The sequence below is a fragment of the Hippopotamus amphibius genome, chromosome 11, assembly GCF_030028045.1.
Source record: "Hippopotamus amphibius kiboko isolate mHipAmp2 chromosome 11, mHipAmp2.hap2, whole genome shotgun sequence".
In the NCBI taxonomy this organism is placed as follows: Eukaryota; Metazoa; Chordata; class Mammalia; order Artiodactyla; family Hippopotamidae; genus Hippopotamus; species Hippopotamus amphibius.
This window is the reverse complement of record NC_080196.1, coordinates 2,232,883-2,252,934: the sequence shown is the minus strand read 5'-3', so window position 1 is coordinate 2,252,934 and position 20,052 is coordinate 2,232,883. Positions and strand designations below refer to the sequence as shown.

At 56.0% G+C, this 20,052-nt stretch overlaps 1 protein-coding gene across 7 annotated transcripts in view; it reads left to right on the top strand.

Annotated features, from left to right (window-relative positions):
* Window positions 1–20,052, top strand: part of SLC22A23 (solute carrier family 22 member 23) — a 143,770-nt gene that overhangs the window by 50,258 nt on the left and 73,460 nt on the right. The window contains exon 4 of one of the 7 annotated variants that reach the window (XM_057699544.1): window positions 16,499–19,565. The exons of 5 other annotated variants lie outside the window; for them this stretch is intronic. In XM_057699544.1, the coding sequence (XP_057555527.1) occupies window positions 16,499–16,623 (125 nt within the window). In that variant the 3' untranslated portion in view covers window positions 16,624–19,565. Of the gene's footprint in view, window positions 1–16,474; window positions 19,566–20,052 lie in introns of those variants that run through there. One more of the 7 variants, XM_057699543.1, reaches the window with a different exon arrangement.

The following is a 20,052-nucleotide window of genomic DNA, read 5'->3' as shown; positions in this document are numbered from 1 at the left end:
GAGTCTAGAGTCCGGCCTCACCTGGTGATCCTCTCCCTGTCCTCGCTCCTGCCGCCCTCAGCTCTCCCCAGCACCGGGCGGACAGCTTGACCCCGGCCTGCCCCCTGCTCCCCGTCCCTTTCCCGGGTCAGCGGCATCTCTGGGCTCTTCCAGCATCCCGAGGACCAGGCACCTTCCCAAGAGGCACCTCCGCCCTCTCACCCAGGAGCCTGGCCAGTGGGTGTGACCTCTCCACAGAGAGACATCTTGGGGGCCTGGATGGTTTTCCCAAAGGGCTGGGGCCTCCGAGGACGTGGGTGTTGGGCGTGGTGTCCAGCTTCACTTTGTACGCAGAGGACAGCCATCGCCGACTTTGAGAAAGTGTTTGCTCCGTTCTGTGTTTCGGGAAGACAGCTCTGGGGGCCTTGCCCTCTCACCCCGTGGCGGCTGGGAAGGAACAAGAGTTTGTGCTCTTCTAGTTCTCACTAGTTCTAGCCGGTTTGAACCAGAATTACTTCTTTGTGATGGAAGGCATCCCTGGAGAAAGTTCGGTGGAGGACCAATTGTTCAGAACTCTGTTTCCTGCGAGTGAAATTTACTGAAGCTGTTCTTCTTGGCGGTTTTGTCACAGAAAAGGTGGTCTCCTCCAGAATCATCCTTCAGCGTCCGTCCTCGTGTTTCACGCGGCTCCCACAGGCTCTGGCTTCCAGCCACGGGTGGGGGTTGTTGTTGGAACTTTGGTGTGAGCCTGGAGTAGTCAGCTATCGGCTTGCTTGGGGCACTCGGATCTTGTTCTGTGAAAGGGTGTAATTGCATCGCAGAACGCACCGCCCAGGGAGCTGCAGGCCGACGTCCCGGGAGGGGCATCGCGGTGCCCGAGCCTTGTCTCTCCTCTGTGATCATCCCCCGAAAACCCCGACGCCGGCCTCCGACCCGTTCGACGTGGGGGATTGGTTTATTTTCCGTTTCCTTTGTGAGGTCACGGTAGGGTCTGATTTCATGTTCTCTTCAGGGGATAATTGCTCTTTTGCTGTTTTTCCAGGCTCTCCTTTTTGGCATTTTTCCTGTCCACCTGGTGACAGTAGGAGTGAATGTTTGCACAGTTGGCTCTTCCTCCCCGTCACCGCTGCCTTGGCGTCTGCGGGGGGAGGGGGGTGCTGTCTGCCTTCAGCAGACGATAGAGCATCACTTAGGCGCCCATCCCCCTTCAGGGCTGATACGGCAACTCAGGATAAAAGAACAGTTGAAACCTCAGGAGAGTTACCTTCTGAAAGGTTACGCAGACCTCTGATGGCTTCAAATATCAGGAATGACTGTAAACAGTTTATAAACATGAACCGGAAGGATTTCGGAGGCGTGTGGTGGTTACATGTCTCAGTTACAGAAAAAGAAAGAAAATGGGAAAACACGTGCCTTTATTTTCTCTCCCTTCTCTCTCACACGTCAGCCTGTGAGACAAAGCAAACCCGTCAGAATAAACCATTTCCAAAGAGGTTTAGACCAGAGCTTTCCGAGCGACCTCGCGGCACTGGTGGGAGTGGCTCTGTCTACCCTGCCCGGTGCTCTGACCCGCCCGCGTGTGGCCGTTGAGCCGTGAGACGTGGCCGGGGCCTGGGGCACTGAATCTGTAACTTTAGTTAATTTTAATTAAATCTAAGTAACCGCACGTGGCTGGCGGCTGCTGGAAACACGGCATTAAATCATGGCGGGATGGTGTAACTCACCAGCTCTGACCTCCCTACCAAGTTCCACACCCTCTACCCCCCTGCCTGTGGGTGCCTGCTCGGCTGGTGAAGGCGTCTCAGGGTTAGTGTGGCCAAAGCAGAGTCCTCGTCCCCCCGTCCCCCCCCCCCCCAAAGCCCCACAGCCACGCCCCCTCGTCTTCCCAGCCTCAGCCAAGAACCACCGTCCACACTGTGGCTCCAGCCACACGTCTGAGCCGCTTTCTCCCTCTCCCCCTCGATCAGCGCGTCCTTCAGATCCTCTGCTTAGGCCCTCGATTCCCTCAGCTCCCCCCCCAGGCAAAGCCTTTCCATTTCTTGCCTGAACGACCACAAGAGCCTCCTGAGCCATCTTCCTGGTTCCTGCTCGAGCCGTGCAGCTGATTCTTCTCACAACCAGGGTGATGTTTGTACGTGAACCAGACCTCGTGCTCGTCGACTGCAGACCCTCTGGGCCAGTTAGCAGCAGCTTCCCTGTGAAAGCCTGAAAACCAGAGTGACAGGGATTTCAGCAAAGCAGCTGTTTATTTCTGCCATCACTGTAGCCATCCAGGCCTGGCATCAACAGTCTCCTGACCCCGGGGCCCGGACCCTCCTTGTCTGCTAATCCTGCCATCACGTCCACATTCCAGCCAGCACGGCTGTGGAAAAGAGGAGGCGGGAATGCTCTTCCCGTGAAGGTCACTTCTCAGAGGTCGTGGGTACCACGTCTGACATCCCCGCAGTAACCTGCCCACACCCAGTTGCGGGGGGGCTGGGAAATATTGTCTCATCTTGAACATCACGAGCCTGCGGGAGATGGGGGTGTCCTGGGGGGTGACCTGTGGCCTCTGCCACACCCTCCAGCGGTTTTCATTGTGCAGCCCAGGCTCCTCCCCACGGCCTCTGAGGCCCTACGAGGCCTGACCCCTGTTGACCTCACTTCGTGTTCCAGCCAAGCTGACCTTCTTTCCATTCTCCACGTGCCAGGCTCTCGCTGGTTCCTCAGGTCGTTCGTAGAAGCCTCTCCCTCTGCCTGAAATGCTCCGTCCCAGACCCCTGCAGGCCCAGCTGTGTCTTGTCACCATGATTCTGCTCGTGTGACATCTGCAAAACTTTCTCAGACCATCCATCTACCCATCACCCAAAGTATTCCTTTAGGACCACCTGCCTTTCTGCAAGCATCTCCCACTCCCTGGAAATAGGTTTATTTCTCTGCATCTCCACCCATACCACACCCTGCTCTGGAGTAAACTCCACGGAGCAGGACCTTCCCCTTCTTCCCCCCTGCATCTCCAGTACCTGGGGTTGTACCTAGCACGGAAGGGGTGTCTGATGAAAACCTGGGCAGCACTGTCACAGAGAAGGCATGTGTGTGCGACTGTATAATATTAAAGCGGGAAAGGCTGGCGTTCTCTTGCCCAGTTCCCACCTATTAAAGGTGATGGGAAAAGACACGTGATGGTGTTACGTAGGTGATTAAACAGTAGAGGTAATTAGCGGAGATTTCTCATGAAAGCCTCGTGAACTAGACAGATGTGGACTGGATGCTGAAGGCATTGGTTGGATTCAGAGCTGATCACTGAACCCTCTGCTACCACGACTGGTGAATTGCCAGCAGAACCTGTGTGACCTTGTGTGCAAGTAACATCTGAATGAGCACGAAGTGAGGGGCTGGTCCGCGTGAAGGAGGACACAGGCCACCACGCCCTGTCTTCACCACGGTTGGTTGACTGCCAACGAGTCACTGCTGTCACCTTCAGCATAGCTCCGTGGCGGGGGTGGCGGGTCAGGGCCCATCCTGCAGCCTCTGCCCAGGTAGGTGCTGAATGGGAGCGAAACGACGGGAAAAGACCTCACGGGGGTTTGGTGAGTGTGGAAAGAGTTGGGTGTCGCTTCCCCACCCACGCAGCGCACCAGATGCGCCTGAAGAGCAGGCGCGGCGCCAGCCGCATGCCCTGCAGTCCCCTCGGTGGGCGCGCGGGCCCTCAGGCTGGGCCGCAGCGTCCGTGTCCGCGTCCTTGGCTCTGGTCCTGTCCAGCCGTTGTATTTAAGCTCTCAGGACCTGAAACTAATGTTTACGAAATACAGCAGAGTTCCACCTACTCTGTACCTTCCCTCGGGGTCCAGGGATGCACCCCAGCCTCGGGAATGCCAAGGGTCCCTTGCGAGGTGCAGGCCGGCCCCCTGGTGTCCACCCCACCCTTCATAGATGAGACAGGTGGACAGTGAAGGGGCCAGGGTGGCCGCAGGGGACGCACGCAGCCCGGGCCCTCCCTGGGAGGTGGTAGACCTGCAGGAGCCCTGCGTGCGCCCAGAGCCCGGGGAGCCCCAGGCTGACTCCCGGCGCCGCCCGCGGGAGAGCCTGCCGTACGGTCGTTGCGGACGTGAGGGGACTTCTTGGCGCGCACGTGAAGGTCTGCACTAGCACACGACGAGGCGCTGGGCACAGTGAGAGGAGGAGGGGGCGGGTAGCAGGACCCAGAGGTGCCGGGTCACTCTGCGGTCTTATGTGGGGGGTGGGGATCTCTAAAACTCGGATCAGTGTGTTCTGTGATTTGAGGCCAGTCACCTGAGAGGCTGAATGTATGCACAGTTTCCAGGCAGTCATGCCTTTTTCTTGTTTAGAATCGTTGGATGAGAGGTTTAGCTTAGGCCAGGAGGTGTGACAAGAAGCCCATTCCTTTCTGCCTGACGTGACTCCCAGCTGGCAGCCCTTCCAGACGAGGCAGCGGACAGATGGCGGCAGCTGGCCGGGTGACGCTGTGCTGGGAAGGGCTCTGTTCATCTCATCCAAAACGGGGCCGTTTTTGAAATGCAACATGGTGATGTCCCTTTCACGTGTCCCTTTGGCTGGCTGAGAATTACTTTTTGAGGACAAGTGACATCGTTTGCAAAGTTAGCAAAGAGGGGACACACTGGGGACAGATTTTTGAGACGGGCTCCAGCAGGGCAGCCCTCCGCGGCAGCTGTGCGGTGGGTTTCGAGCACCTGGCGACAACCTGAAATGCATGTATCCGCACCCTCTCCTCTCGTGCCGGGTCTGCGGGGCGTGATTGCGATGCTTTCACACATCAGGAAGGACCAGCTTCCCCCGTGAGTCCCCCGCACGGGCCCCAGGCCAAGTAACCACCCAGGGGTTCCGCCCTCTGGTGAGTTTAGACCTGGTGAGGCTGGAGGGGGTGGTGATTGCAGGAAAGCAGCCTGAAGAGGTGCAGAAGCGAAGCGGTCAGGGGAGAGCGGATGAAAGATGCCAGGGAGCGCTGTCTGGACATTCACCCCGCCCTCCACCTTCTGCCCTTCCTCAGAGAGGCTTCCCTGACTGCTCACTCGGAATTCACCAGGTTATTTCTCTTACCACACCCGGATTCTCTGCATTCAAGTTAAAAAATTTTTTTTAAATTGTGGTATGAAACACATAATATAAACGTCACCATCTTAACCATTTCTGGGTGGGTGTGTTTAGTACATTCACACGGTCGTGCAGTCATCAGCACCATCCATCTCCCAGTGACGCTCTGTCCGCCTTAAACACTGTCTTCCCCTCCCCCAGCCCCCACCACCCACACCCTACTTCCTGTCTCTGTGCATCTGACTCCCCTGGGGACCTCACAGCAGGGGCATCACACCATTTGTCCTCTTGTGGTGGCTTATCTCACTGAGCATAGTGTCCTCAAGGTTCACCCGTCGTAATGTCTCCGAGTTTGCTTTCGAGGCCTGAGTGATGATCCGTCGTCTGTCTAGACCACGTGTAGTTTATCCATGCATCTGTCCACGGACACGGGTGCTGCTCCCACCTTCCTGCTGTTGTGAAGAGTGCTGCAGGGAACACGGGTGTGCAGATGTCTCTTCGAGACTGCACTTTCAGTTCTTTTGGGTGTGTACGCACCAGTCAGTGGGATTGCTGGCCCCTACATACTCACTTTTTTCATCCACCAGACCATCGTGTTGGCTCTGAGCCCGGGGCCATCTCCAGCATCGCGTGGCCTGACCGCCAAGGAGCAGAGCCCGCGGGTGGCTGTGGCCGGCGGTGCCGTCTCCTCTGGGCACGGAGCACAGGCTGTCTCAGGAGGACCACCCACCTCCTGCGGCTGCCTGATTTGGAGCCCCTCCCCTGACTCTCCAAACAAGCAAACTTGCAAAGGGGGGATGGGAAGGATGAGTCACAAACGCCCAGTTACCAAGTTCACGGCTGTGGGCTTTGCTCATGGTTTCTGTGGGACAAGTGAGTTGTTCTTCTTCCTTCTCTCCCTCCGGCTCTGAGGCTCGTCTGCCTTCCTGCGGGGCCTCCTCGGGGCCGCCTCCCCACGACATCCCTTCCTGCCACCCTCTCATCTTCCCTCTGGTCCGTTTCTGAGCGCCTGGGGAGCTTTCCGAGCCTCAGTGGCCACAATGCTGTGTTTCTCGCTAATGTCGAGCCGTGTCATGTGATAAATCCATTTGTCAGGTAATTAAAGACCTAGGAGGAGTGTGGGAAGATGCTGCTTTTTTAAGCCTATTGAGATCTCTCTGGTCCAGCAGGGACTGATGTTTGATGGGGAATTTGAGAGCTGCATCATTCAGAGTACAGTGCTTTCCATGTGGCTGCATCCTGCTGGAACTCAGAGCTGGGGCGCTTGTCACGCTATCTTGGTGGCCTAATGGATTCTTCTGTGGTTGTTTTTTGGAGAAGGTGGGCTGAAGATAATTGGTGACCATGTCTGCCCTCATGGCATCCCAGGTGCCATGCACCTCTCTGTCCTGGTAACACAGAGTTCTCCGAGGGGCGGTTTGTTTTGAGGACAGGGGTTTTGTTTGGGGGCCAGTAGCAGGTACGTGTGTTTGTTACCACAACGAGGAGGACACGGATGTCCTAGTCTCTGGTCAGCACTTGTGCCCTCAAAGAATGTCTGCAGGGAACCCAGATGCTTTTAAGGAACCAAGACGATTAGGTCCACAGTGAGGGACACGTCACGTCTCTAATATTAAGTCAGCTGTTGTGCGGTTCAGTTCAGACATCCAAAAGTTTTGAAACTTTTTGTTTTATTGTGGTAAAATATACATAATGTAGAGTTTACCGTTTTAACCCTTTTTAAGTGTACAGCTCAGTGGCGTTAACTATATTGATAGTATTAGTGTCGCCACCATCCATCTCAGAATGCTTTTCATCTTGCAAAGCTGAATCTCTGTCCCCGTTAAACACTCACTCCCCGTCCCCCTCCTCCCAGACCCTTGCACCCACACCCTACCTCCAGTCTATGAATCTCATGACTCCAGGGGCCTCGTATAAGTGGAATCATCGAGTATTTGTCTTTGGGGGCTGATTTCCGCTGAGCATAATATTGTCAGGGCCAGAACTACCTTCCTTTTCAAGGCTGAGGCACATTCCACCGCATGGAGGTAGCGCATTTTGTTTACCCGTCATCTGTCGATGGTCACGTGGGTTGCTTCACTTCTGGACTGTCGTGAATAACGCTGCGGGAGTGTGAGTGCACAAACGTCTGTCCCAACCCCTGCTCCCAGCCTTTTAGGCGGAGTCGCCAGGTCACACAGTTTTCAGGACTTTCAGAGTCGCTATGTTCTTTGGAGGCTATCTCGTCTAACTTCCTACACCCCTAAGAGTTTATGTTGACATTTTTTTCAAATGGAATTAACAGGCAAAAAATATGGTCATTATTTTGTAATCAAGCTACAAGTTTGAACTAGGTGGTGGGATGATGAAACCAGAAGCAGTGTTGTTTTTATGTTTTGTTTCCTTTGTGGCATTTAATATAATAATAATAATTATCATTATTAAATATGCGTGTTTCTTCTTGCCACTAGAGAAATGTGCTTTTGAACTGATTTTCCTACTTGATATGATTTTAAAAGACAGCATGCATACGTTCACTTATCTGTTCTTTTAAAGAATTAGGAAGCATTTAGAGAGAATGCTTGTTAAAATGGGTCTGGTAGATTAAAATCTATTATTGTAAAGTTGGTATGTGGTAAGAGATTCTTTGTTCTAGAGAAGGAGCATCTGCTTTGCAGATTCATCGTTGAAGTGTCTTTATAATTGTAACCTCTACTTGTGCACTGATATTTAACTCAGTGTGCAAAGTATTGGTTTACACAATGCGTTTGTGTTTCTGCCCATAACAGGCTGATGCCCATCAGCTGTGTTAGCCAAGGGCCTGGTGGTTTTGGCCGGACACCTCGGTTTTGTGTGTGTAACCGGTGGTGCGTATCCGTGACAGACAGGGACCAGCCGTGCTCTCCACCCAGCAGAAACCCGAGGGGACGTCGGGACAGCAGAATAAACTCATGTTGCGACAGCAAGAAGAACCTTTTCAGAAGATGACTCTGACCATGTCTTTTTACTCCATGGCTTCAGTCCTTCCAAGGCTCGTGTTGCTTTGGGAACGAAGTGCCCGTTTTTCACTGTGGCCTGTGAGGGTCCTCAGGGCGGCCCGGGGACCCTCCCAGCCCCGCGTCCCCGCCGCCCCTCACCTGCTGGTTCAGCTCCTTGAAAACTCTGTGCTCTGCAGCACCTCTGGACCTCTGCACAGGTGCTCTTTGGTAGAACAATCTTCTACGACGTTTTCTTAGGGTGAAATGTGCTCAAGTCCGTAAGTGACAGGTGTGCCGTTTTCTCCAGAGATTTCTCCCGCATCCCCGCCCTCCTCACTCATCACAGAGACTGTGCTTCCCAAGGTCAGTCTGATTAGATATTGAACAGATATAAAAATACTAACAAGTCAGACACGCAAGATGCTGGCCCCTCGCACGTTCGAGGGCTGTGACCGTGGCTGTGAAATGCCCGTGCGTCCCTCCCCTGCAACCCGTGCCGCTCCTGCCCTCCCGGTCCCCACGAGCCCGGCTCTTGTGTTTCTCCTTCCCTTGCTTTTCTTTACAGTTTTGCCTCATCTCCTGGGATCTGTGAACAGTATGTCATTCCGTTCTGCCTGTCTTGAGTTTTTCGTTAAGCGGGATCCTGCAGTGTGCGCTCTCCTGGGCGTTTTTGTTTCCGCGCAGCACTGTCCCAGGCGCGTCCGGGCTGCCCTCTGCAGCTGTAACGCCCGCGTTTCACGGCCGTGTGGCCCCGAAGTGATTTTTCACGGATCTCTGTTCTCTTTCCCTCACGCCCCGTCTGCATCCCAGCACGCAACTGAGACCCCCCACGGGGCAGCGATCGCGTCTCTCTCTCACTGCTGTGTCCCGGCATCCAGCACGTGAGAAGGTATCTCGTAAAGGAAAGCCACGCCCTTGGTCTGGGGGTCTGCCTGTGACGGTCACAGGCCCCAAGCCGTCCTGGGGGGGCCCGAGCTCTTCCTCCCTGCCCCTCCCCCGCCACAAACCCTAGACCAGGCTCAGCACGCTTTCTGGAAGAGGCCAGATGGGAAACACTTCAGGCTGTCTGGGCCTTAGGGTTTCGCTCGTAACTACTCTGCCGTCGTGGCACAAAGCAGCCACAGATGATGTGTAAACAGAGGCGTGTTCCAATAAAACTTTATTGACAAAAATAGCCGTTGAGCCGAATTGGCCCATCAGCTATGTTTGCCGACCTCTGCTCTGGACGACTTTCCTGGCTGGAGAGGAGGACAGTGAGAGGAAGCCCCCCGATCACACCGTGCCTTCCAGACAGGATAGGCAGAGTGGGCTGAGGCCAGAAGGTGAGGCGATTGGCTCCAGTCCAGGTGGAAAGGTAGTGGTTTCCAGACGGACACCACAGCACACCTGCCGGTCAGCCTGCTGTGTGTCCGTGTGGAGCCATGAAGGGAAAGGCCGCCGGGTCTCTGAGCTGCAGATGGGGACAGGGTTTGGACGGTCACCTCCCCGTCCTTTCTGCAACCCTTCCTTCCCGGATTTGCCTCCACATCTGCGGTGGGAGCCTGGCTGGCTGTGCGTATGGAGGGTCCAGCGTACAGGATGCGTTTGGCAGGGGAGGAGGCTGAGGGGTGGAAACATTGCCTTTTGTTTGTTGAATTGAGCAGAGCGGCTTCTTTGAAGAGTTCCAGGTACAAGTGGCGGGTCAGCCTTTACCAAGCTGTTTTCCTAACCCTGGTGTGGCTCTTGTGTTCACAATATCAGGCCAAGCCCAGGAGAACGTTGCAGGGGAGGAGGGCAGGCTCGTGTGGACAGGTTCTGATCCTGGGTCCGTCTCGGTCTTTTCCTTATTTAATGGGGCTGCTTAAACCCACCTCCCGGGCTTGCATTAGGAATGTGACGTGCTCTTTGTGGAACAAATTCGTTTGAAACCAATGTGGCCAAAGCTGGGGTCAGGCGATGAGGACAAGAAAAAGGACAGTGGCACCAGTGCTAGCTGGGCTTGGCCCTTCAGCCCTCCCCCCACGGCGGGGGGGGAGCTGTCACCTCCCCGCGTGCGAGATGGTCGCTTGGCCAGTGAGGGCAGAACTGAGGCTGAGACGCAGTGAGTCTGGCCGGGCAGCCGCACTCTTCCCCCCGGCCGCCTCTCCCGGCGTCGGGGCTGACACCAGGCACTTGCTGCCATCACACTGCTGCTGGGGAGCTGGGGCGCCGTCCTGAAACCCCCGGCCGGCCCGTCTGCTCTCCTGCCGTGTGTGATGCCCCGCCTTTGGCAGGATAGACAGGAGCCGCCCTGGTGAGAGTCGCACGGTGTGGAATTGAAGGGGCCGAGCCCCTGCTGTGGTCCAGGTCGGTGGCCGGCGCGGTGTGGCTAAGCCGTCTCCCAGGATGCTGCGCCGCGTGGCTGGTGGAGACGGCACGGCAGGGACTCGAGTGAGTTCCCGGGGCGGTCCTGGAGCTCCGGCGAAGGAGTCGGAGCAGGGGCTCTGGAGACATCCCAGGACACAAAGCATTCGGGAAATCGGGTCAGCCTCTTCACGCGTGATGTGTGCGTGAAGCATTTTCCAACAATCAACTCCACGTAACAAGGTGTAGACGCCATTGGGGCCTTTGGCCCGTATTTCCCTTGAGGTGGGGCAGGTCCCCGTGTCTGGTTCTGGCCCACGAGCTGTGAGCAGACGTGACGTGTCCCGCCTGGGCTGGAGCATTTAGTGACCTGCAGGAGACTGGGGGCCTCTGACACACCTTGTCACGCGACCCCCAGGTGGCCGCGGTGGTCAGAGCCCCCACCCGGCCCCCTGACCCCCGCCCGACCCCCTGACGCCCACCCGACCCCCACGTGGCCGTGGTGGTCAGAGCCCGCGCCCGCCCCCACTGGGCATGTAGTGTGATCACGAAGTGAACTTCGGATGCTTTCAGCCTCTGAAATTATTCAGTTTTTTGTCCCCGCAGGGTGATATAGTCCATGACTTAATACACAGCCCGCTGTGGGTTTCTCTCCTGGCAGGCACCCTGCTTGTACCTTTTTTTTTTATGTCAGTGAGTGAGGACAAGCATGACAGAATGTTAGTGTTGACTTTGGGTAGAGTTTTGTAAAGAACAAATAAAACGTTCCAAAACTAGGGTCCAATTCCATAGGATGTTGTATGTGTTGATACATCTACCAAAATGTGTGGTGTTGTGATGGTGTCGGGAAATGCTGGCCTCCTGGTCAGGCTGTTGTGATGCAGACATACCCCAGTGTGTAGAAATACTCTTCACCAGTGGGTCCAAATCAGCCACCTTGAGGGCTCATCCGCTCCCGTTGCCGTGGCTGCACTCGCTCCCCCTCACATCTCGCCAGCGACGTCGGGCCTTCCAGGGGAGCAGGCTGGCATGGGTGTCACGTCCCACAGCATCATCCGTGTGCGCACGAATGGATTCCTGTCCACCTGAAACCCATCCAGACAGCTCCAAAACCTGCCTAACTTGCTGCGTTTGGGCAACGCGGTCACCCCGTTGGCCTGCACGCTTAGCGTGTGTTGTTCACACGTCAGGTGCTACTGCGGCCCAGGACGTGTCTCCTTTTGTGTCTTCAACAGCTGCCATTTCGGGTTTCCGTTCTCTTCACCCCTCCCCCTTCTCCCTTGCTCACCCGGAGGCGTCCCCTCTGTCTCTCTGTCTGTCTCCCCCTCCCGCCACCCCCTCCTCCAACCAAAGGCTGAAATGGATCCTGTTCTAAGATCCCTGACCCTGGGGAATGCACCTTTGTCACCACCCCTGGTGAACAGCACTGCAGGACCCCTTTGAAACGCTCCCGCCGGGCACCGAGGGGGCTGCGGGCGCAGCGACGGGGCCCTGAGCCCACCCGGCTGCGGTCTTCAGTGTGAGCTGCATAGTGTCTGCCTGAAGCTCCAGGGGTGTCAGTTTTCAGCTCGTGTTCAGGGTGACGTGCAGCGGGGGTAGAATTAGGGGGAGACATTGAGTCCTGAGGGGAAGGGGAGGTGGCAGCACGCCCGTCCCCACAGGTGTGCTTGCCTCTGTGTCGCGTAAGCGGAGGTTCCAGAGCCAGGCGGAGATGCTCTCCACCCTCTCCTGCCCTCCTCCCCTCCCCTCCCCTCCCCAGGCCCTGCAGATACAGCACCTGACGTGCCGCCCCGTGTCGTCAGTTCCCCAACAGCGTCCCGCAGCATGAGAAATCCGTTTCACCCTCCACAGTGGGAAACAGGCCCCGCGCTTTCTCCGGGAGCATGCGGTGATTTTTAAAGTTTACAGATTATCATTAGAAAGGTAGGCCTCTCTCTCCGGGAGCCTCCCATCTGGCCAGTGGTCAGACTTTTGCCAAGAAGAAGGGGCGCCCCGGGGCAGAGGGCCTGTGTGCCTGGGGCAGAGGAGAGGTGTGTTTAGGTTCTGGCTCCTGTCTGCGCTCCACGTCGGAGGACGGGGCTTGTCGGGGCCGCCCGGATGGGAGCCCGTCGGGGAGACAGACCCACATCCTGGAGAAGACAGGGCGGTTGGGCAGCCCCCGACCCGCCAGTGTCACGCAGACAGGCCTGCTTGGGCCGCATCTGAGCGCCCAGACCACGGTCCAGCTCATCCGTCGTGTGAAGATCCACACGGCACGAGGCTGAGACACCGCAGGCGGGGCAGGTGGTGTCGGGACCAGCGTCAGAACTCACACCTCGTGGGCAGTGGTCGGACCCCTCAGACAGGGAAGGGGTGACGGCTGTCAGGGAACGTCCCGGAAGGACGGGAAGGGGTGGCATTTCAAGGGACGCCGAGGCTGCGGTCACAGTAGGAATAGCACAGGGGTCACTGGGTAAAGTCGCCTCCAGCCTCGCGGGAGTGGGTGCCGATACCTGGCCCAGGTGTCCGTGCGCCCTTGGCCTTTACTTCCTGAGAGAACCCTCCAGGCCCTCTCTGCCGTGCTTGCCGGACGTTTGGCCCTGTGACCTCTGACCTCCGGCACCGGCCAAATGCGGGTCCCTCGGGAGGTGCGTCTTCCCCCTGAAATGCCCTCTTCCTCTGTCCGCTTGCATCTCCAGATTCTCCCGGTTCTCATGGGGCCAATCAGAGGCCCTCCTTCCCGTCTCTGTTCTTACGTGGACAGCTTCGCGGATTTGCCCATCATCCTTGGCAGGAGGATGCGTCCGTGTGCTGCCCCGTGAACACAAAGGGCCCTGTTCTCTGCCCATCTTCCCAGCCTCCACTCCCAGGCCGGGGAGGGGTCCCGTCTCACTCTTCCGAACCCCCCGCCCGGCTTTACTCTCTTCTCTGTACAGTCAGCACCCTTCCCTCTCCTGCTGGCCCACACGGTTCACGTGTGTCCCATCGGGGTTTGTCCAAATGACCCAACACAGGTGTGTGTACAGTGACCTGCACCTGCTTGCGCTGAGCTGTATCTCACAGACACTAAGGTATTTGTGATGTAAGTGAATGAATTAAGGATGGACGGGAGTGGCCGAAAGTCACCGGACGTTCAGGAGAAAGCAGCTTGCGTGTTGAGAGGTGGGGGGGCCTTCCCGTGGGTGGGTGGTGGGGAGGCGGGGCTGTGACAGAGTATTTGGTGCCGGGGAGACAAGAGGGCACGTGCTCTCGCGAGAGGCTGCGGAGTGACCGGCCTGGGGCCGTGAAGGACGAGGAGGAGCAGCGGAGGGTGCGGGCCTGGCGGGGGCCCTAACCCGGCCGGAGAGGTGGGCTTCGGAGGGGAGCGGTGGGAGGGGGCTCACTGTGCACCATGGCGTGGTCTTGGCCTCGGCCTCGCCGTGGTCTTGGCACGGCCGTGGTTACGTGACTCACTCAGATCAGACCGTGAAATGAAGGGGAGGGGGCAGCAGCCGGGCGCCCAGCCCCTGGTCCGGCCTCTCACCCCGGGTGCCGCCCCGAGATGGGGCACAGTGGGCGCCGTGTTCTGACCAGCGTCAGCATTTACGGCTGTGCTCCGACCGGCACGATTGTTTAATACCATCTGCAGGACCTTTATTACCCCGAACGCAGTGTGTTTTCCAAAGAATTATGCATCGCTATAAAATATTCAGAGATGAAATATTCTAATGCCTGCTAGGAAGGGAGCGGAAATACACACGGCACCAAGTGAATTTATTTCCACTGTTAAAATTCCTGGTGTGTCAGCTACTTAAAAGGCAAATCCAAGTAAACAGATGAGGCACGTGATTTCCCCTGAGGGGAGTGTTTTAATGAGAGTAGAGACAGTTGATAGACGTTTGTATCTGCAGCTCTTCTTTCTGCCCCATTAAACCAGAAATCGGTCTTACCCGGGAGTGACCTAGTATATGTGTACAAGGCAAGATGATTAACGGCAAGGGGCCAACTGCAGAATTGCTTAGCCTGTTGTATTTGCTACCAGCCCTGTATATTCAGTATACAACCGTATGATATACAGATCAGAGGCCGGAGAGAGAGACTGTGCCCAGAGCAGTAAATCACATCTGCAGAAAGTAGGCTCTGTGGCAGGACGGAGCAGTTTCTCTCCCAAACTCCTCTCTCTGCCCACAGTTGTGGCCTTATTAGCACTTGCCACGGGCCCACGTTGGTCCCCGGGTAGCAAAGCTCACCGTAGGGCACGGCCACCTAGTAGGTGAGTGGTCAGGCAGGTGTATAACTGGGCTCAAAAACGGGAAAGCAGTTAGCTTCCTGACGGTCAGTGGCTGATTCTCTATTTCAAAACACAGAATGTGCTCAGTTGTAGTCCTGAGACTCAGTCAGCTTTGACCGCAGTTGTGGAAGCAGTATTCTGACAGGGGTGGTTTGTCTGAGGCTGGGGTGCTGGAGGGTTAACGGGTAACCAGTTAGATGAAGCAGCCGTCAGCGCGTCTGTCTTCTGTTGGGCTTGCTTTTCATTTTTTCCTGCTTTTTTTTAACTTGTAGCTTATTGTCGTTTAGAGTCTCCCTTCCTACAGCTGCTCGGGTTATTTTTTCCTTTAAACAGGTTTTTCTGTGTGATGTGAAGAACGTCTTTGATTTTCTCTCCCGACTTCCTCACCTCCCTCAGTATCACCATCGTTCACCCAGGTTTCCGCGCTCGCCCTCGGGCCATCATGAACCCCCGCCGCTGTTTTTAGTGAGATACCGGAGTCCATCACTCCTCTCCTTGGAAATGGTTCTTGGGACGTCCCTGGTGGCGCAGTGGTTAAGAATCCGCCTGCCAGTGCAGGGGACATGGGTTCCATCCCTGCCCCAGGAAGATCCCACATGCTGCGGCGCAACGAAGCCCGTGAGCCACAACTGTTGAGCCCATGTGCTGCAACTACGGAAGCCCACGTGTCTAGAGCCTGTGCTCCACAACAAGAGCAGCCACCGTCACGAGGAGCCCGCACACCACAATGTAGAGTAGCCCCCGTTTGCTGCAACTAGAGAAAGAGTGTGCACAGCGACGAAGACCCAGCGTAGCCAATAAATAATTAATTTAAAAAAAAAAAAGAAATGGTTCTTGAAACCCTCAGCGACCAGCGGCTCCAGCCCACGTCTACGAGGACCCTAAAGGGCTGCAGTGGGAGAGGCGAGATCGTCAGCACCGCCCGTCAGCTCACAAGGGCGCGCTGGCCGAGCTCGTACTGTCTAAGCAGCAGACCTGCTGCGGCACCTGCCTCGGGTCCTGGGCTCCAGCTGCATTTTTCTCAGGTTCCCGTGTGTTGAGACTCTCACAGCCGCTTCTCGCCTCCTCCCTCTCCCCAGGGCTCTGGCCCATCCCTCCCTCCTCCCCCAGATCCTTCTTACCGGATCCTCACTTTCTTCCCCACTGGCTGCCCACGGCTTTGAAACGTGCGCCTTCCCTTTAAGGGAAGCTTGAGTTCCCCCAGTTTTCCCCAGGCACGTCCTTTACTCCGGCCGGTTGTCTCGCGGGCCTTCGGCTTCTCGTGGTCGTTGCCGGGTCCACCTCTCTGCCTGCTTTGCTGCTGCCCCGTGAATGTGCACTTTCCCTTCTGACGGTTGGGCACGTACCTTTGAGACCCCCCCACCTCGACGTCCCTGAGTTCCCCGAGACCTAGATCCCGTTCGCTGCGCTGACCCTCCCCCGTCCCAAATGGTGACCCCCTCCCGTCTGTCTGCATCTGAGTGTTTGCCATGTACAAAGCGTGGTGCCCTGGAGGGACCCGAGTCCAGCCAGGCACGGACTGGCCACACGGCTCAGGGGGGTAGAGCAGGCAGTAAAACACGCCCCCGCGTCATTCTGAGGCTGGTGGGTTGTATGAAATACTGTATTTTTTTAAGGGGTGGGTAAAGTTGGGCCTGTTGGTACCGGTTCCGAGGTATGTCTATGTCCAGAGAGAGAGTTCGGGGTAGTGGTGAGAACGTGGCTTCTGAAGCCGGAGCACCTGTTGCCGGTAACCAGGGTGCGACCCAGGCAGTTCTTGGCCTTTTCGTGTCCCCTTCCCTGTCGTAAAGATGGGGATGATAAAGGCGCCCGCCTCTCGGGGCTGCTGGGCGAACGGAGTGGACGGGGGGAGGCCTGGCACGTGGCAGGTCCCGGAAGCGTGAGCCGTTGCCACCTCTGTCATCCCCGCCACCAGCTCCAGTGCTGTCTCCTCCCCGAGGGACAGAAATCACGAGGTCACCTCTCCCAGAGGAGCGGGAAAGCGGTGATTGGTCCACACCGGAGCGGAACAGGCTGCTACCCGGCTTCCTACGACCTTCGCTTCAGGGCCGGCACGGGCAGTGACCTCCACGCAGCGCCCGCGCGGGCTGTTCCAGGAGGCCAGTGTTCGGACACGCATCTGCTGAGGGTGGCTGTGTCCCAGCCCCCAGGCCCACCCCCGGGACTGAGGAGTCACCGGACTCAGCATCTCAGCTTCTAGTTTGGCTGTGATTTACTGCAGGAGAGGGTATGGAGCAAACTCAGCAAAGGGCAGAGTCCGGAAGAGGCCAGGCCCGAGCTCCAGTGTCCGCTCCCAGTGGAGTCACACGGGGGGGGTACGTCGTTCCCCAGCTGCTGGCTGTGACAACACGTGTGAGACGGTGTCCCCAGGAGCTCATCCGAGACCCAGCGCCCAGGGATTTGATTGGAGCTGCTCGCACAGGCCCCTGTGCCTGGCGCACACCCTCGGGGCTCAGAAGGAAGCCGCTGCTTGGCCTGGACCACCCCGAGGGCACGGAGTAGGTCCCCAGGGCCGTGCTTGCTGCTCAGGGAACCAAGGGACGACTCCTGAGATCCCAGGTCCCGGCATCACACCACATCCTCTGAGCATACGCCCTCCCTCGCCTGAGCTGGACAGATTCCCAGTGCAGCTGAGATGCTGCTGCTTCGTGCCTTCTTCTTTTTTTTTTTTTTTTTTACAAAGGAACAGTGGTTTTATTTACACAAGAGCCTTGCCACAGGCTGTTTAATTTTAGCCATGAATTCTATTTATTTTAATACAATTTATAGCACAGCTTCCAATTGGCTTATGTATAACTTCAGCATCTGTTCGTAGGTCTTCGGGGCATTAGGAAAATAGGGACAGAGAAAGGATGTGGTGTTCACTTCTTGCCATTTTTATTCTGCATCTGAGACCCCTGTTCCCTGTTCCCTGCTGCTGCAGTCACCTGCTGCATTGAAGCACCAGAGGGACACGTCTGGCCGGCCTGGTGTGTGTCCTCTCTGACTGAAGACAAGGTTCGTCTGTGCTTGACTCCTGGACCTTGCCGTTCCCTGCTCAGCGTTCCAGCTGTCTCAGCTCCTGCCAGGCGTTCGTGCCCGAGAGGCAGAGCTCAGACTCTGGACCGGGCTGCCTGAGTTCCGTCCCAGCTGTTTGAGCACAGATTAGGACTTCTCCGTTTCCTCTTCTGTACAATGGGGATAAGAGTACCCACCTCCTAGGATGGTTGTGGGCTTAAAGGAGGTACCGTATTTCATCGGTTCTAAAATGCAGTCCCGCCACCACTACGCACACGGTTTTAGCATTGGTAAAATCAAGACGCATCTTACAATCGATGCTGTGTTAGAGGTGAACTGGCAGCTTTTTCTTTCTTGGTGGTCCATTCAGTAATGGTGCATCTTAAAATCGATGGCCTCGTAGATTAGGTAAAATACTATAAAAAGCACGCAGCACTTAACACCGTGCTGGCAGGAAGCCAACGTTCAGGAAGCTTAGCGGTTATTGCTGTGGTCAACAGGCCACCCCTCCAGGAAGGAGATCAGCTGGCTCTTGTCCAGTGCTTTCTATGTTTAGGTGTCTAATCGTTAGAACCCACGAGGCAAAGATTCTCACCCCCATTTTACAGATGAGGAGAGTGAAGCTCGGGACATCCAGGCAACGCGCCTTCCCTCACAGAGCAAGGGAGGGGCAGACCCAGAAGCCTGCACGCCACGGCACGGGCCGCTCGGCCAGCTGTCCATTTTATATGGTCGGGGAGCTGTGAGTGGTTTTTATATTTTTCGCAAGTTGTAAAACATCAAAAGAAGATGCATGTTTGGTGGCGTGTGAAAACTGTAAGAAATGGACGTTTCTGCGTCCATCAGTAGAGTCCTGTTGGACCCGGCCCTGCCCGCGTAGTTCTGTGCAGGCTGGTGGCTTTTGCACAGCAGTGCCAGTGTCGGGTGGTCCCAACAGAAACCACGTGGCCCGCAGCACCTAAGATGTTCGCCATTTTGCTTTTGGTGGCAAAGGCCGCTGACGCCTGGCCTGTCCTGGGCCCGCCGGCCTGCACCCGTGGGAGGGGAATCTTGTTCACGTTCGTCTTCCACACCTGGCAGCCGCTCAGCCAGCAGTGCCTGAATCGAATTTCTGTAATAGCCCCTGAGTCTCGAAAGCAGGTCTTCCGTTGTGCAAGTAACTGGGTACCAGATAAACATCAAAGTAAAATGCTCGTGGGCTCAAGGAGAGGAATCCAGTTACGGAAACTCTCCGAGACTCTTTTCCAAAGAGGTTCGTGTTTGTGTTGCCACATCTCTTAGAGAGTAGATGAAATAAAGTGATCCCTGGGAGCTGTGGAACGGGTAAAAAAGCCCCCGGGGAGGAGCTGTTTGCAGGAAATTGAACACTTGGTTCCGTGCTGTCAGCCCTTGAAAGGCCTGCCGTGTGGTGGGTACAGGTGGCGGGGCACCCGTGGTCAGGAGACCCTCCGGCAGGTGGGCGGAGAAGTGAGTCCGTGATGTCCTGCCTTGCAGGCCCCACTGGTTTCAAGAGCTCGATAGGGTTGTTGACACTCAACCAGGATCGATGTTCCCTCCCCATTAAATGTGTACAAGGCGGGCAGGCGGAGGCACCAGCAAGGTCACTGGCGACCTTGCTCAACCTGGAGTTTGAGCCACGATCAGGCAGGTGGGCCCACAGTCCCGTGAGCCAGGAGCTCCCTGGCCTCGGACCCCGGAAGGCGCCTCCTGTGGCTGCAGGGGCCGCACATCTGGGCCAGCACATCTGGCTGGATGTGTACCTGCGTGTGATGGAAATTTTCACAAGAAAAAATGTTATGTTTAAAATATGACATATTAACCATTTCTAATACCGAAGCAGGAGTATTTCCACACATGGACATTCGGAGTATGAAGCATTTCAACAATCTTTGGGTTAAAATGGTTGTGCAGACTGGCCCAAGGCCCCTAAAATATGTGGCCTTGAATTGAGAACCTATGTTGACACCATTTTTTCTTTTATTAATTGAAGTACAGTTGACTTACAACGTATCAATGTCTGCTGTACAGCAAAGTGACTCAGTTATACACATATAGACATTCTTCTTTGTATTCTTTTCGTTATGGTTCATCCAGGATATTGAATGTAGTTCCCTGGGCTCTACAGCAGGACCTTGTTGTGTATCCATCCTACATGTAATAATTTGCATCTGCTCATCCCAGACTCCCAATCCATTCTTCTCCCACCCCCGTCCCCTGGGCAACTGCGAGTCTGCTCCCCCTGTCTGTGAGTCTGCATCTGTTTCTGGTTCATTTGTTTACACCATTATTGCTAATAAGCAAGTTACACTTGAACTTTTGGGAACCATTCATGAGGTGGATCTGTCGCTTTGAACACAGAGTTGTAGGAAATTTACAGGGAGGTGATAGTGATTTTCAAAGCACTTGGGCTGCCGTCCTTTTCATCTTTATGTTGTTGTGGTTCTTTTATTTTTAATTAGGTTCCCTGCAGGGTGGGAAGCAGGGATTCACATGTTT